Source organism: Neodiprion pinetum, chromosome 2 (assembly GCF_021155775.2).
Source record: "Neodiprion pinetum isolate iyNeoPine1 chromosome 2, iyNeoPine1.2, whole genome shotgun sequence".
Taxonomy (NCBI): Eukaryota; Metazoa; Arthropoda; class Insecta; order Hymenoptera; family Diprionidae; genus Neodiprion; species Neodiprion pinetum.
In genome coordinates this window covers 10,755,501-10,769,013 of record NC_060233.1, presented here as the reverse complement: position 1 = coordinate 10,769,013, position 13,513 = coordinate 10,755,501, and the positions used below count along the sequence as shown (strand labels likewise).

General features: G+C 39.2%; 1 protein-coding gene across 6 annotated transcripts in view; it reads left to right on the top strand.

The window, feature by feature from the left end:
• Tk (tachykinins) overlaps positions 1 to 13,513 on the top strand; it is a 70,517-nt gene that overhangs the window by 46,087 nt on the left and 10,917 nt on the right. For all 6 annotated transcript variants that reach the window (XM_046612597.2, XM_046612598.2, XM_046612599.2 and 3 more), the window contains one exon: positions 12,973 to 13,156. In XM_046612597.2, the coding sequence (XP_046468553.1) occupies positions 12,974 to 13,156 (183 nt within the window). In that variant the 5' untranslated portion in view covers position 12,973. The remainder of the gene's footprint in view (positions 1 to 12,972; positions 13,157 to 13,513) is intronic.

The window sequence follows — 13,513 nt, the reverse complement described above, 5'->3', positions numbered from 1 at the left end:
CGCCAATCACGGCACATTCACGCGCGTTTAATCCTATGAAATTTTCGGCCGTTTTAAATAACGATACCGGGATATGAAAATTGAATAGTACAGTCCGCTAATTGAACGGTGAATCGAAGCTGGAGAGTGAACGATTCGTGAAAATCGGCGCGTGCCGATCACGCGAGTCACGGTTCGCGAAATCGACTCGAAAGTGAGGTTAACGAACGCTGGGTTCGATCCTAGAAGTTCGTTCTGACTGGAATGACCGCGAAAGTCTGCTGCGATTGTTTGGACACGGATGACCGAAGATTGGGAAATTTCGAGCGATTTTCTTCGAAGAGCGATGAGTTCCGGGGAAAGGTTTCGAGCGGGAGAAGGAAAAGGTCGCTGCTCGACTGCCTCAAAAAATTGCGTTACAAACCGTGTCCTGCGGACCTTGAAGAGTCGGTCAAAAACGGAGGAGTACCTGCAGACAGGGTCAGGTATTCGAAAAAATTGATTCGCCGCTCTTCGGCCCTAGTAAAAAGTCGGAAACTTTCGGAAGAGAAACCGAAATCGAACGAGGAGTCGCCGTGCTGTGTGGGCAGTGATGGATCAAGGATCAACGGCCAGGAAAGCGGGACCCGAGTCTCACAGTCTCGGGGCAAAAGTACTTTCCTCACAGTTTCACGCGCCAAGACGTCGGCTAATTGGCGAAGGAAATTTCCGTGCGTCACGAGATTATCGAGCGCTGCTGAGAGTCCAAGAAGCGGAACCAGCGCTTCGGGAGCACCGATTGACAGGTTCGAAAGGCTTTCGCGGCGACTCACCAGAACTCATGTTCAGGAGCTGCCGCGGTCTAAACTTTCCAAAACACGATTTCGTTCCCAGGAAACAGCCTGCGGTCCGTGCCATAGGTACAGTTGTTGTGTCGTCAAGGCCGCTTCGAGCAGCGACGAGGACGAAGACGTCGACTATCAAGTTCCGATCAGGTCTTCCAGATGCTGTGGAAATTTGGTACCATCGTTGTCTCACGTCACGGTTCGCATTTGTTCAGCAGATTCCAGCTCCAGCCACACCGTTGTTAATTGCAACGAGCGGGAATCGGATTCTTCCCGTGTTTCAACGTCGGAAGAATCTTTACACGATCTTGAAGAACGCGTTCGCAGAAGAATCCGGGATACGTGCTGCTGCGACGCTTCGGAAGACAGTAACTTGGTCAGGAAGTCTGAAACGTATCGCACAGGATCGAGTCATCGACCTGGAGAATGTGGAAAGCCTCTCTTCAGGCTGAATCAGCCTCGTCGTCTACCTTGCAGCAAAACCCTTCCAACGAAACAGAACGTATGTAATTCGAAAAGGAGTCCCAGACCTCGAGTAAAAGCCTTTTGCTGCGGATGCAGGAACATTTCTGCTTTGGAGAAGTCCAAGGATTCCTCCGACATACCTTTCCGAAAGTTCGACGAACGATTGAAATCTGTAAGATCATCCGAATCCCAATGCGGAGTACCAAAGTCCCAAAGAGCACTCTGCCGATCGGGAATGAAGAGACCGCGAAAAGTGGACAGAAAGCGATGTTCGAATTCAGCGACGTCGATTGTGCTGACCGCTTCGCAGTATGGTGAATTTAAAAGGAAGTGTGAGAGGATAAGAGAATCTATGAGGATGAGAGATGGGAAGAACCAGATCTTTTCTTCGGCGGACAGAGAACTTGATTGTGGCATGACGCTGAACGATCTTTGTCCAGACCTGCCGCCATTGCAGCATTGGTCAGAGTTCGATGACCAAATGCGGAGAGTGACGGATGAGTACAAGACGCTCAAGTCGTGTTTGGACTCGATGGAGTCCGAAGCTGAGAAACCCGCGCCGGCTTTTTTCAAGGAGAAGAGAGTGACGCGATGTTATCCTTCGGGAACGGAGTTCACTTTCGGGGTGAAACGCGTGCCTGATAAAAGCGGAGCTTCCGGTGAAGAAGGTTGCTGCGATTGTCCGGAGCCGGAAGTTGGGCGGAGGTTTTACGGAAGGAAAGATCGTTCGATGTGGCGCGAGAAGATTAGAAGAGAGAAGGAGTCCTGCTGCAGTTGTAGCGACGATGCTGAAGCCGGAAAGGTGGAGGTGACGAATGCGAGAGAAGCGGACCTGATCAAAACTCTAGAGACGTTTTGCGAGAAGATAAAGCGCATCAAGTCAGAGTTTCATAAGCCCTTGATCACCTGCTGTCTTGACAATGAGACCGGGAGCTTTTCTCGAAGGGCTCGTTACTCCGGACGACGAAACAAGAGGTGCTGTTGCGGCAAGCTCAAGGCCAAGAAGCTTCTCATTTTTCCACCCGAAGGCGAAGACGGTCCGCCGTTAACCCTGATGAAAAATTCGTCCAACGTTAGCTGCAGGGTGACGGGAGACGCGGAAAAGGGATTTCAGTACAACGTGACCTACGTCCAAAGCTTTGTCAGCTCGATTAGACGCCCCGGGAATGAGAATCACCAATGCTGCGTGGACTCTGGTTGAAACATTACCGCCGCAAAATTACCACACGCATTTTCTTAGGCTGGGTAAAAACTTTTCCAATCAGTTTTACTCGGAGCAGCATATAAGAGACGGAGAGACGCTTCGTTGGCAATCGGTTTAGGCGATATTGTGGTTGATTTTTCACGGTTGAAATTATTGTTTCGTTTTTTTTTTAAACGGCGTTACCAAACCGATCGCTCCTTCAGCATTCGATGATTTATGGGAAACAGGTTCCCCATAACAGGGGGAAAAAATTCATCAAAATTGAGAGCAATTCAATAAAAAGATTATCAGAATATTTCTCATCACTTTTGAGGAAATTTTTCAGAAATGCTTCACACGTACCGTATCAACTTTTGACGAGTTCTAATCATTTACTAACAATATTGGGGGAAATTACTTTCGATCTTGGCGAATTTCACCTGCCGGTTAAAAATGTATATTTCTAATGAATCGCCAAGTGCTAAAGGGACGTCGGTTTGGAGGTACCGTTTCAAAAAGTTTAAGGGAAACAATTTTGGTCGGTAAAAATCGACTGCAGCATCCCTATGTCATGAAAAGGTGCTCGGATGTCCTTCTGGGTCACTCCAGCGAATCTGGCAATTCGCGGATACAGAGTCTATATAATTTTATTTTACACTGTTTTTTTAGTGGTTCTTATCATCGTAATCATAATGTATAATATCAATGTGCTTATACACGTGTTTTGTAGTCCTCGTATTGTTTACCGTAATAAATGGCACCTTAACGCCTGCCATGATCGTAAGTTTATTGTACTACTATAATGTTATACCGCGAGATTGAACGGCGTTTTTACTTATCGTTTGACGATATTATGCGCTTGATCGGGGAATTACGTGATCGTGAAAGGTAAACGGGAATAACTGATCGTCAAGTTGCGGAATGGCCGAGAATTAATCAAATATTGTTTAGGGGGACCCCAACAGTAACCCGATTCTCTTAAAAGAAAAAAAAATTTCTAATCGAAAATAAAGTAAGGAACAAGCAATTTTTTCTTGAAATATATTAAGCAGACAATTTTATCGCAACGTAAAATACGCCTGTATGAATATGTTCCTATGGCGAATTTATGAACTCAATCAAAAAATTAACAATGCCGATCTCGTTATTTTTCTATATATTCCGATCCAGACTATTTATGGCGAATTCACTAACTGACAAAAAAGACATCGATTTTTTTCAACGAATAAATGGTGGGACAGTGAGATTTATTTGATATTGTTGATAAAGTGTCTATAGTCAGATGTTCACATTCCAAAATCAGTGCATCAAAATTCTCTCCTGTATCACTGGATTCTCTAATACTGTATAGATGTAAAAAATCCCTATAATCAAGCTAAGGGTGAAGTTTGCCGAACGTCAAATGCAGCAATCTCGAATTTTGCTTTCCAAATCAATTTTGCAGACGCTTCAGAGTCAAAGCTGCGGTCTGTCCTTTAGAACAGCTGTTTACTGAGGGTAAATAGAATAAAATAAATGGTCAATGTGGAACAAACTAATCAATAGCTTCAGCTGGTGATAATGAATAATCAAGTCTCGGTGAAGGGATGATGACATAAAATTTGATTAGATCAACGGAAGCACCGAAGACTGGTAAGTTTGTACGATTCGATTTGCGCATGACAAAAAAATATGTCGAAAGAAATGTTTCGTCGGAAATAAAAATTGTCCCGAATAATTTTCTGTTGATTAACAAAATGAACATTTCTTTTTCCCAATTTCCCAATTTTTGTTTTTACGCTCTTTCAGAATGTCCGCTTGGTGTTTCTGGCATGAAGCGTCATCGCAAAAAAGCATTGATCGGACGGCTGACAATAACACTGTTTGTTTTGTGGACGGGATATCTGGTTTACGTGAAGGATTTGAGAAACAACTGATTTATCGAAATTAACTCTTCGATATGACGAACGTATTTATATTTGTTTACGAAGCCAAATCTCTTCGGTGAATCTTTCATGTTTCGAGAAGAAATTTGGTTACCCGAATTCTAAACTGTTTGACAGACAAGCTTATGAATCTTCCAAAGTCAAAGAAAACTTAATTTTTTATACGAATCACGGAGTCCTTGTATCGATTAAATACTCTTTCGATATGCGAGTCGTCAACGTAGCGATTATAACTATTCTTCTTTACTGTGCCTACGAGATACTGCGATAAAAATGATGGCGGAAAAAAATTGTTCATATTTATCTGTAGCAGATTTACCGAATTGTTAGAAAAAACATGACACGTTTTACGGTGACTTATTTTATATATAAGCCGTTAAAATGGGAATCATACTCACGTGTTTAAATTTCTGCATATAAACTGTGAGAAAAATTTGTATCACGTGTTGTTATTAAATCTGAAAATTTATTTTACCTTGCACTGATACTGAAGAAGAATTAATCAATTACTGCGATTATGGACAATTCAATTAGTGAGCAAAAAATTTGGTGAAATATCGAAATTTCTTCTGATTCTTGAATCGATTAACAATATTTCCGAAAATCGCGAAATTTCGTAGCTGCAATTTTTACGAAGTGGAAAATCATACCGGGCACAATTTCATTCTTTGATTAGGAATAAAAAAGTATCTTTATGCTTTCGTTAGCAGCAAAAAGGCTTCATTTTAAATCTGCGGAAATTACATGCGAACTGATTGATTTCTAATCGTTGTCGAAAATCCAAGTATGAAGTTTCGAATTTTCATTTGAAAATGTATAAAAATTTTCAACGATTGCAAACATGTAATACGCATACTTTTGCAACGAGTTTTCAAAACATGGCCGACAGGTTAAAAAAAAAAAGGAATATTTGCGAATGGTTAATCTCATTTCCATGTTCACTATTGCGTTTCGAGTTTTTGTTTCAATATTTGATTTCCCGCTCGCGTGTTCGCGGTATGGAATTCCGGTGAGTAAAGCAAACGAACTTCACCCCGCAACCGCAAGTGTGCAGCTTTAGCCAATAGTGAGTATAAGCGTTTCACAGCGAGAGCACATGCGAGCCATGGAAATCTGTTAAAATCCGTAAACCAAATACGGAAATGTAACGAACAAGCTGCCGAATCACAGGTGAACTTCAAAACGAGCCTTCTCAATTACGAATATTAGATTCTATATTCAAGAACAAAATTAACAATAATTTATATTCTATTTTAAATTTATCGTTCTGTTCTTCGATGAAGAAAAAAAAGTAACTGAAAATCAATCATCCCTTAAATTGGGACCAATATTTTTCTTTTTCATCATTTCCAGCAGAGATATCGCACGATCGGATAAATAAGTTAATGGATGAATTGAAAAATTTATAAGCGAGGGGCGAATGGATACTGAATAAACATAAGTCGACGGCACGTCGAGGTTTAGAGGTAAGAGGGCTGAAAAGGCTCGCCACAGAAGGCAATCAGGTAATAGTCAGATTGCTTGGCAAATTGGCAAGTCTGAGGTGCGTCTAAATACAGGATGGAAACCTGTCTAGTGTTGGTAAATGGAAACGGCTGATTACTCGAGGCCAAGCTCCGTCAATTACAGGGGCAATTAAACACTGCGTTTTCTCTTCTTACAGGTGTATATATATATATATATACACATTAGTACTAAGTACCCGGAAATCTACTTTCCAGAAGTCAGAAGTCGCTGCAATTCGTCGTCAAAGCAACCGCAAGGCGACTTTTCGAGAAGAATTCTACGTTGTTTTTGACATTTTTTTTTTTGCAATCTTCGGATAATGACCGAGAGGTTTGAAAAAGTTTCGCAGGGTTTCTCTGGGATTCATGGTTAAGAGTAAGTCAAAAAAGTGAGAAAAAATTTCAGGAATCAAGATTAAATGGAAATCAAACTAGTTGAGTAAAAAATAACGAAACGCAAAACAGACGATATAATATACAATGTTTAAAGATGCCGTTCCTTAGCTGGCAGAGTTATGTAAAAAAATGAACAATAGTAAATTGAAAAATTCGTAAAGGCAAAGGGAGGAGGAATAAGGAGGAAGAGAGAGAGAGAGAGAGAGAGAGAATAGGGTTCAAGGGTACTCAACCATCTGTAGTTACGTAAGAGTCTTGAAGTTAAAGGAGACCATTTAAACTCAAGAAGGGCTTGAAATTGTTCAAGGAGAACCCCGGCGAAACGCACGAGCCTATTTGAATAAGAACTGAAGCGAGTTTCCAGTTTAATTTTTAATTATTCCGAATAATCATAGCGAAGCTTTTTCTTGAAGATAAACTATACCATAAATATTTCAGGGAAAATTCAAAAATCTTACTTTAGAATTTTGTAAATCACGTTGAAATCTTTACGGAAACGATTTGTTTTTTTTTTTTTTTCTCAGATTCGTTTTCTTCGTTGACAATCAGTTTCAGAGATATGTGAGTTTGAAAAAACGGTGGGCTTTCGTCACGAAATTTTTAGCACTCGACGCAGTTTGAGCAAAAAATCAGAATCATTCCGTAAAAGCAATTCAAAAGTTGTAAACGTTAATTGTGTCCTGGAAGGTGGAAAAAAATTGATTCGAGATCTTCTTTAAGCGCCTGATTGAACAACTTGAGAATATGAATTAAATTTAGGATTCTAATTTCATTCCGTACGGTGTTTTTCTTTTTTCATTGTTTGTCGCGTGTTTTTTTTTCCTTTCCTTCTCTTATCAACATTATCCGTAACGACTTCGCGCCACGAAAAAGTTATTCGCGGCTTATAAATATTGAAGAGAAAACCGGACGAGTGAAAACGAGTAAAAAGGGGTAAAATTTTACCTCATTAACCTCAGTCCATATTCAATGCATGCGAGTGCATCGCTCTCGATAAATAATACACGAATTTGGAAAAATAACGTACGAGATAAAAACAAAAAACCGGATTGGAAAAATAATAAAAAAATCGCGAATTGAGGTGGCAAAGTTTCCGAAGCAATACATTCGTCGTAACTATTGACAAGTCTGATGTTGGTGTAACAATAAATTGATTGAACGAGGGTTTATTCGACAGAAAAGAAGAAAATATAGTAAATTAAACGAATGGATTTAGCGTGGCAATAATTAGAAAATGTATTAAGTAAACTGCAACTGCGCAATAATCGGACCAAATGATTATTTGTGTGAAATTTTCTTGTAATTCCATGAATATTTGAATCGTTATTTGATTACAATTTTTCATTAGTACGCCGTATACGTGTCAAATAAAAATGGTCCGAGTGCACCGATAAACCAACGCAGTGGGCGGTGCTTATGCGACCAAATGGCACATCGGTATAACTTTAAGATACGATCAAACTGGTGTATACGCGAATCTGGGTGTACTTGTATTACAAGGTGCTGAGGCCTGCGTGACATTTCAGCAAGTGTTCGTGTCGATTGCGTGCAGAGTCCTTGTACTCCGGGGTTTCCGTCTCTGATGGGTCGCGTGTCGCTGATTCCACCAGCACAACCACCGTTTATTTCCTAGTAAATTTCTCGAGCTCTGCACCTCGACGGCTCCAAGTGGAGCCAGAAATCCATGGACTAAGTTACTTGGGGATAAATAGGAGCGTACGGTCAAGTTGGAAAAGTTTCGACGCGGTGCGATGTGAAAAATTGAGTAAAACAGGTATCGTTAAAAAAAAACAAACTGTTTGAATTTGCTATTGTCGATCCTTTTTTTTTGGTAATTGAAACGCAAAATCAGTTTCTGAGGTTTACTCTAATTTTCTAGTCAAACGAGGCTTTAAGGGCAATTTATCGTTGCACGAGCGTTAAATTTTTTGGCAACAGTTGCGAGAAAGTATAGCAACAGTGATCGTAACGAGAGAGAACAGTAACGGATACTAGACTTTCCGGTAACGACTGGTAAACTAATTTTCATTTTTTACCTAGAACTATATTTTTCGATTGTGGCAAAAAATGAAAATAGTCAAGGACTGAGCGGTAACGGCAATTAAAAATTTCTCTCAGTGTGGAATTAAGGGTGTACAAAATTTACAGTCCGGTCACAAAGGAAATATCTAGTTTACAAGTCTAGTCTGGACGAAAAACTTGTCGAAACGGGAAAATCGTGGTTCCATCAGGTGTAAAGTTAGACTCAAAAAATGCTTCTCGATGTAAGAATGACTTAAAGCAACTATACAGTGTGACTGCAGTCGTCGATACTCCATTTTCTGGTAATCAGCTCGACGTTAAGTCTGTTTGTTCAGTGATCTACATTTCTTTCAACATCTTAATCTACGTTCTTAAGAATGTACAGAAAACTATACGAATTGTTTTGACTTTGATTTTAAACACTTGTATAAAATTTGAAACATTTTCCCTCAAGGATTAATGTAAAATCACGAAAAATTGTAGGGAAAATAACTCCAGTGTGGTACAAAAAATCGCTTTCAAATCTTACGCACGGGTTTAAAATAAAAGTGAGAAAAATATGTCCGATTTTAATTGACCGGACACGATTTCGATCTACACGTTTGAACCCTGAGTAAATTCTTAAATTTAATCATAGAATCAATTTGTTATTGTACCAACGTTGAATTGTTGGAATGATTACAACGTACATGTACGATTGGCAATGACTTTCCGGTTAGAGCGACGAAACTTATTTCCACTTTGTACGTAGGTATCCAGACGAATATTTTTCGTTTATGGAAAAAAAGTTGAAACAGATGAAGACGTGTCTAGTAACGATATAATATTAACTAAACAGAGACGTCTCTTTGTATTGAAAATTGATAGAGTTTAGATAAAAAAAAAAAAAGAAAAAAAAGAAAAAGCACGCACACCGCACTCATCAAAGTTGGAGTGTTATTCTTAGCGGTTATCCGGGTAGTTCGGAGGCGGTGTCCGAATGCCGATTTCTGATTAGGACTCCACCTCAAGAGATCAGTTACTAAATCAGTGCCTCATTGGCTCAACGGAGTTGAACAACGTGCTAACCTCAGACTCAAACAGTCTGCTTCAACGTCAGACGTGAGGGCCAGAGCTGTATGGTGGAGGGTTTGAAGTCTGAAGGCATTTCTACATGGCTACATGTTTCGAATAACAAGGGAGAGGTCGCGTCGGAATCGAAAATTTCCTCAGGGTTTCTCTCACCCATGCCACGCCGCTTTTCTCTGTGCCCCGGAGGTAAAACAGCGTAATTAACTCCTATCTAATTGGCGTGTTTGCAGGGGCTCACAACTTACGGAGGTGTGACAGCCGACGAATTAGAGATTTATACCAACCGCCGGAGAGATCGACGCTGGTTGTCACAACTATTTGTGCTCTGCTTTAACCGCCTGATTTGGGTCTCGCAGAAATTAGTAATGCTAATTTGTTGATTGCTACCGTCCGACCATTTTCTTCGTCATACTTTGGTTGCCGAAAAATTTGTCATTTTTTATTTTTTTACTTTTTTTTTCATCTTACGGAATTTGAACGAAGCTTTTCGTAGTTTTTTTTATACACAGAGCGAATTGCCAACGGCCGAATGATCCGTCGCACGCGCATTGACAGACCAAGTCGAGCGTAATAGAAACGGTTACTTTGTGTACGAAAAACACGGATGAAAAAACGCGTAAAACATACTCGGGTTGTATAAATGCAAATATTTGTATCGTGAGACGTTATCTGACGGTGAAACTCTCGCGTAAATCGAAATTCTCCAAGTTTCACTGACCAGAAAAGATCCCTTAAGAGGAATCCGAAATGCCGTCGGACTCTTAGAAAGAATAAGTAGGTACATCCAAGTTAAGAGGTTGGATAAGGTGATCTGAGAAGGGGATGAAACGCTCTCGACACACAACAAATTTATCCCCGCCGCGAATGGATGGGATGAAACCGTGGAGTACCACTTAAACGACCGGTTTCCGTTGAGAAAAAGAAACTCGGAACGAATTCCGGGATAATAGTTTGTGGCGTGCAGGACCGAGACGCGAGCCACTGATAGACGGTGAAGGGATGCTCGGCTATGCGTCAAGCCGACGGACCCTTCTCACTTTCCTTGTCTGTGAAGATGTCTGCCTTCGGTGAACAGCTTATTACCGAAATAAGTGATTACCACTCTGTTCAACGCGCGGAGTTTTTGCTTCTGATAATAATTGATTCCATCGCTCCATCTCGTTACTGCATCGTCACAAACCGCCAAATGTCGTGGTCGTTATCGCTGATTGTACACAAGTATTTGCGGATAAATTAAGGACGGAATAACGAAATTGCATGTATCAAGTGGGACTCGTTTCGTTCAGGAACCCAAGTTTTTCTTTTTTTTGTTATTTTACTTGAACCTAAAAAACTTGCAAGTAAAGTATTTTTTCCCGTGGAAGATCGTTACCTGAATTCGAAGTTTCATTCATTTGAATAACATGGAAAACGTGCCTTTTTTTTTTAAATATTTTATCACTCCGCTGTATTCGATGATTCGAATTTGATACTGGAAATATTTTACGGAGAATCAAATTCTTTGCGAAAGCTTCCGTTGAGGGAAATCTGGAGTTCGAATAGTTCGAAAGTTTATAAGTCTCGAAAGTCAATTCGATGTGATAAATTAATGTCAAGACATTCTTAACGATTTAATTGTTCGTTTGACGGAAAAAGTTGTAATGAGATTTTTGTAAGGAACTAAATGCGCTAAAAAAAAAATATATATGTCGTTAAATGCGGCTGTGAGTGAGAACAATTAAAAGACGAAAACAACGATGGAAGAACTTTGAATTAAATAAAGATATCCTTCTGCGAAGAGTATTTTCCTCTTTGCTATGTAGAAGAAATTGTTCGGGTAAGGGGCAAAAAAAAAAATATTGCTTTCAATCGGAATACGGTAACGTTAAGCAAACCAAACTTTTCAGGAGAGCAACAAAAAAAAAAAAAAATCTGCGAATGTATCCCTAATCCTTTGAAGGTAATGAGGTTTACAGAACTCGGTGAACCGAACGAAACCGTGAAAAGATAAGTTGAAAAAGTCAACGGATCCCAAAGAAGAAATATCCTGAAAATCGATGTTTGTCAAGTCAGTCTGAGTCAAGCCTCGTTATAAAATTATCTTCGGTCTAGGAATAAAGTTGTAATCGTACTAGGAGTATAAAACTGTGTAAAAAATCGTGCGTATTATCCTTTTCAAAAGCATATAATACGAACTTATTTGTTTTTAATATCGATGATTTGATCTCTAACATTTCGGAGATACAGCCAACGAAAAGTACACTTTTTTGTAAATGTATTGAAAATTTGATAAATTACGGCCGAATGATTCTTGCAGGTTTTTTTTTGGGGGGACTTCGGAAAATCCCTGAAAATATGTTATACCCAAATCACCTCTGGGACTTTCTGACGTGTCCCTTGTTAGCCAGGAAACAAACGTGTGACACAATTGGCACTAAATCGTGACAGTTGTTGTTCGATTGGATATCTTATTAAATATTATTTATCCAGGGAATCGATGAATGAAAATATACAGACGAATCAACTCGCAATCAGAACGATCATTCCGCGAAATCGTTCTACAATTTTCAAAGCCATCAATTTTATTATTACTAAAAATTTGCCTATTTTTTGGAAAAATATTTGAACAGTTTTGACAAATTTTTATTATGATTAATTTAACGGCGTTTAAACTGAACTTTTACAGGGTTTGCTACAAATTTTAAAGGCAATTTTTAGAACTTGATTTGAAAAATTTGAATTTTCTAGTAAATATTGTAGATATATTTCTTGGAAATTAATTTGACAGGTTTGACAAATTTAGGTGGATGGAAAATTTTTGGAAAGTATTTTAATGGGAATGCTGAAGATTTAAAACGTAAGCTGTTTTAGTGAAATTTATTACTACGAGCCAGCGTCTAAAATCCCTAAAATTGTTTGAATAACGTGATAATAGCGAAAATATGCTGAAAAGTAATCAGTGTTTTTACGATCTTGCAGAATTTGGTTAAAAAATATTGAGGAATATATATTTCCACCGAGGAAACGACGTGCACCGAGTTAATTTCCCTGCAGCCACGGCCTCGCCGAGGGGCGTCGTTGTAATTAAATTCAACACCGTGTTGATGACCCACATTAATTAAGCTATCAAACCAGATGTGCAAAGGATCCTGTCTTTGGAATGAATTGCAATTTTGACAGGTCCGAATCTAATCTTGCGATCATCCGACTGGTTCTCTCCAATATTCCTTCATGAAAATCCTACGGGATAAAATTAATCACGATTTATCAATAAATATCAAAACTTTACCATAAATCATCTGAAATTAATTTTCGGCGCAGAATTAAAATTTGTTTTAACCAGTTTCTGAAATTTTTTTAAACATCGATTCTCACCAGGGTTGAAAAAAGATTCTTAAAATAAATTTCGATCAACAATTATTATCAGTTTAAATTTCTAAATCACGATTTTAATATTCAAATGTTTGACTAATTTTTCAACCAACATATTTTACAGCCTGTGAAAATCCTCAACCACGACCCCTTTTATTGCCATTTTATTTGAGTGATCAATGACTCTGAATAATTGCATTGGAATCTCGATCGAGTTTTTGACCAGCTGCGCTTACTTTTTTCTATTTCAGAATGTATTTCCGCTCAATCCTGTTCGTCGTGGCAGTATTTACATCAGTGCTGGCCGATAAACCGTCCAGTGATGTTGTTCCTGTTAAACGAGCTCCCATGGGATTCCAGGGGATGCGAGGGAAGAAGGACGTGACGTCATTCGAGCACGACGAATACTCGAAGAGAGCTCCTATGGGCTTTCAGGTGAACTCGATTCTCCCACTTTTCTAGTATGACCTATCGAACAAATATAAATAGTCTTCCCGCATCATTGGAAACCGATAATATGACGTGTATAATCAACCGAGCAAAGCTTCGATCTGGAACTCTGGCAGGAATAATTAATCGTTAATCGAATTTCTCTGAGTTTCGGGATAATGTCTGAAAAAAACTATACCTGACAAGTATCTGAATTTTGATAAAGAATTCTTGAAAAAAATATTTCCAGGTTTTAAAAGAAATTATAGATACTAAATGGTTGAGTCGTCGCAAGAATGTAGAGAAAATTCTGATTTTTTTTGTTTCATACTTACTTCAGGTTACAAAATAATTGTACGAAAC